This window comes from Lathyrus oleraceus, chromosome 2, assembly GCF_024323335.1.
Source record: "Lathyrus oleraceus cultivar Zhongwan6 chromosome 2, CAAS_Psat_ZW6_1.0, whole genome shotgun sequence".
NCBI classification, from domain to species: Eukaryota; Viridiplantae; Streptophyta; class Magnoliopsida; order Fabales; family Fabaceae; genus Lathyrus; species Lathyrus oleraceus.
Window position 1 is genome coordinate 182,989,236 of NC_066580.1, and position 4,165 is coordinate 182,993,400.

Genomic DNA, 4,165 nt, shown 5'->3' on the forward strand with positions numbered 1-4,165 from the left:
TATTATAAGATGAAAAAATTGAATATATTTTAAGATAAGATTTTTCCACAATTGTGTAACATAGAAGGTTATATATTATGGCCATTTAATGTGCAAATTTGTAGTAAGGTTTATCTATTTATTGCTTCACCCTCTCGAATTTATGGAGAGCAATGAACATGACGCAACACCTTAACGCTCAATATAGCATTTAATGTTGTACTATAACCGACGTAACCTAATTAATGCAATTTCAATATTTTTAAGCTTCATTAATTTTAAACGTAAGGATTACTATAATCACACTCAACATAGTTTTGAAGTATTTAATTTGTATTTTTTACTATGTTTTTATGTCCTTTATTTTTCTTATAATTAAATATTTTTTATTGTTCTATGTAGGGCATGGGACAGAATGAATGAGAATTATATGTTTATTAGCGTTAAATATTTAACTCAATTTTATTTTTTTAATACACAAAAAAAATAAATACTATACTATACTATAGAATTGAATTAAATTAACTATATAAAATTTTATTACTAGAAAAGAAAATCATAGTACAGAACATGTTACAACTTTAAGAAACGTAGATAAATTTAAACACTCTTATATATACATAAATATGATACATTAGGTTAGTTTCTAATGAGTCACACAATGACTTTCTAACAGTCAAATTAAAAAACTATTAAGAGGTAGATTAAACACTACTAGTACTACCTTTTTGTTTTGAATTATATAATAATAATAATAATAATAATAATCTAAAAATAAAAGATAACAACATAGGATTATTCATTAATTGGAGCAAAGAGAAGTAGTTGTTGTTTTTGTTGTTGAAGATTGCGATGATTTATGACAAGAAACTAAACCTTGTTCTCTTCAAAAATTTAGAAGGATTCTGATCTGGTGGTGGATGCATGAATTTGCAATTAGGGCAAGAAGGTGACGATTTGCAAAGCATTACCAACATGTGACACTTCATACAAACCGTTGCTATCATTTCTTTGTAATCACCATCTGAGTTGTCTGATGAAGATAACCATGAAGGAGTTGTTGTTGAATCCTTTTTCTTCTTCTTCTCGAAATTCTCGTAATTAATTTCTTCTTTTTTCTTCAATGTTTCGCTCGTCAAATTAAGCTCTAGGTCTAAACTTATTGATGATTTTTCAGGTAAAAGCCATTCTCTCTTTGATTCTTGTGTTTTCATATTCACTTTTGTGTTACACAATGACTGCATGACAAAAATAAAAAATATATTAAATAAAAAATACTAATATATTCAAAGAGACAGAAAAATCATATACGTGTATATATATATATATGTGTACCTGAAGGGTGAGATATTGTTGCCATTTATCAGAAGGTAATGGTGTATTGAGATGAAGTTCAATATCAAAGAAGGATTTTGTTTTAGGATGATCATGAGTTTGATGATCCTTGAAGAATTCTTGATGAGTGAGTGAATGTTCCCATTTTCTCTTTTTTTGAGAAGCTTCAAAATCTTTGGGAGATTCTTTTTTTGGAGTCATGGTGAGTGCTTTGTGAAGTGAAACCATAGCTTCTTAAATTTCTCTGTGCTGTAGAAGTAGTGAAATGTTTGATGAGTTTTAGGTGCTTATATAGTAGTGAAAATTTTGGATATTTATTATTATTATTATTTTTTATGATGTGTCATCCAAGTGGATTATTTTTTATAGTACATGAACTCATTCACCTACCTATATTAAATATCTATATTTATATATTGATTAGACTTTGGCTATTTGGTATTTTGTTCTTGTACTATATTTTAAATTTAATTTTAATTTTTGAAATATAAATAATATTTCTATTTTAAAATTCTCATTGAAAAATGTTGAAAAGGGTAGTTACACAAAAAATATCTATTTTTTTATGATAAAAAAATTATATGGAGTTAACATAACATTTTTAATTACTTTGGAAAGGTAGTAGTGAGAAATGGACTGGTACAGCTTTCCATATCTGAAGTACTTCTTTGCCATGAGGGACAGGTTGAAAATATGAAAAATAAGTATATGTTAAAATATGTTTATGAGAAAATATTAAATATTAAAATTTATGCAAGTTTTTTGAGCAATAATTTTAAGTATAAATTAAAATTATCTTCTATATGTCTTAGTTTTATATTTTCAGTTCCACGCAAAGTTGAAAGATATTCTTAAGAAATTTAACAATATTCAACATGCATATCAAATTACATTTAAATAGTTATTGAATTCAATAACTTTTTTATTTAATATAAATAAATTATTGATCTGTATATAAAAAATTAAGTCACCAAAACACATGTAGACTGCAAAATTTAAAAACATTATAAATGTGTGACTTGAATATAATTTCAAATAGTAAAAATATTGCTTATAGTTATATGTCAAAACTCAAAAGTACATGTGATATTTTGATGACAACATGTGTAAAACTATACATTTATAAGCTATTGGCAACAACATTTGAACTACTACTATACATTTGTAGCACAAGAAAACAAAAGCAGAAGACAGATATAAATTAAATTAAATTTGGCTTGTTCATGACATGCTATAAATTAATTTGGTACTTCTGGTTGAAAGTCGGTGAGGAAAGGGAGGGAGAGGAGATGCATGGCACAGTTCATTAATGTTTGAAGTCTGTATTACAGTTGAAAGGAAATGCCTTCAATGCCAATGTTCTTTAATGGATCATAACTCCAACTTCTACAATTGGGTCACTCTAAAAACTATAAAGAGTAAACATTTCATCAGAAGATTCACACATAGGATCAAAATGCAAAAATAAAATTATTTCAAAAATTATATTCAAAATGTAAAAATAAAATTATTTCAAAAATTATATTAGTCTTAGAGCAACAACATTTGTCACTATTTGTTTTTAAAAGACTAATGTGGTTTATCTGGACACTAATTCTTAGTGTGAAAATAATGTTGGTGTTGGTTGAATATATATATATATATATATATATATATATATATATATATATATATATATATATATATATATATATATATATATATATATATATATATATATATGAAAAAATTCCACATCATTTAATTTTATAAAGAAAAATGGAGTCTAAAGCTATATAAAGAGTTCAAATGCTTCATTGTAAAATATATGGTTTAAAGCACTTTAAATTTATACTTGACTCTTAATAGTTTTTGTTATACTGTTATGTTAAATTGTTATGAGTGATAATTAAACATTTGTTTGGAGAGGGTGGTTGTATTTGGTAATTAAATACATTACTTTAAGAATGATTTTGGCTTCAATGTTAATTTTTTAAGTGCAATGAGATTTGAATTAGAGAAATTTGATGAAATAATCAATTTTTTCTTGAGGAAGGTTCAAGTCAAAATATTATGATACAATTAGGGTTACATAAGACGTTGAAAAGAAACATATTTAACACAGACACCAAGAAGTGGGAGGAACTAGATTTGAGAGTTTTAATAAGCATGTCTTTGACTAAAAATATTCTTGAACGTGTTCTTGGTATGTCGTCAACCAAGGAATTTTGGGAGAAACTTGAAAGACTATATCAAGGAAAGGATATTTCAAATCGGTTGTTGTTGAAGGAGCAGTTTCATAGCTTGTGCATGAATGAAAATACAAAAGTATATGATCATCCAAGTGTTCTTAATGGTATTATTTCTGAATTAGAAACTATTGGAGTCAAGATTGACGATGAAGATAAAATTGTGAGACTCATATGTTCTTTTCAATCTTCCTATGAATATATTGAACTTGTTTTGATACGTGGAAAGGAAAATTTTGAGTTTTGAATAAGTTGTTGGTAAAATTAATTATGAAGAAAGAAGGTTGAAGGGTGAGGATAATACTTCCTCAAACTTAGTGTTGATTTCTAGAAACAAGTCTTATATGTGAAGAAAAACAATAAAATGAGTGTGAGATGTTGAAAATGTTGAAAAATTGGGCATGTAAAGTATAAGTGTCTTGATGGGACATCGTTAGAGAATGACTTTGAGTCAAATGCTAATAATGTCCCCCTCTCTATGAGAGATGATGATCTTTTCTGAAAATTGAGAAGTATGTCCTCATGAAATTTCCAATGTTATGAAAAAGGATGAAATATTTGTAGCAGATTAACACATCGACATTAATGCAAAGCGTGGTGTGAGATTATGTCAATGATTAAAG

At 26.5% G+C, this 4,165-nt stretch overlaps 1 protein-coding gene across 1 annotated transcript; it reads right to left on the reverse strand.

Moving 5' to 3' along the window:
* Positions 1-570: 570 nt before the first annotated feature.
* LOC127121289 (uncharacterized) lies at positions 571-1,584 on the reverse strand. The gene is made up of 2 exons (XM_051051829.1): positions 1,315-1,584; positions 571-1,217 (listed from the first exon to the last, which is right to left on the reverse strand). Exons 1-2 carry the CDS (start codon positions 1,540-1,542, stop codon positions 837-839), a joined length of 609 nt encoding a protein of 202 aa, XP_050907786.1. The 5' UTR covers positions 1,543-1,584; the 3' UTR covers positions 571-836.
* Between the last annotated feature and the right edge of the window lie 2,581 nt (positions 1,585-4,165).

Coding starts and splice junctions, on each gene's coding strand:
- LOC127121289 (XM_051051829.1), bottom strand. CDS start 1,542: ATGGTTTCACTTCACAAAGCACTCACCATGACTCCAAAAAAAGAATCT. Junction 1,218..1,314: donor AACAATATCTCACCCTTCAG/GTACACATATAT, acceptor TTTGTCATGCAG/TCATTGTGTAACACAAAAGT.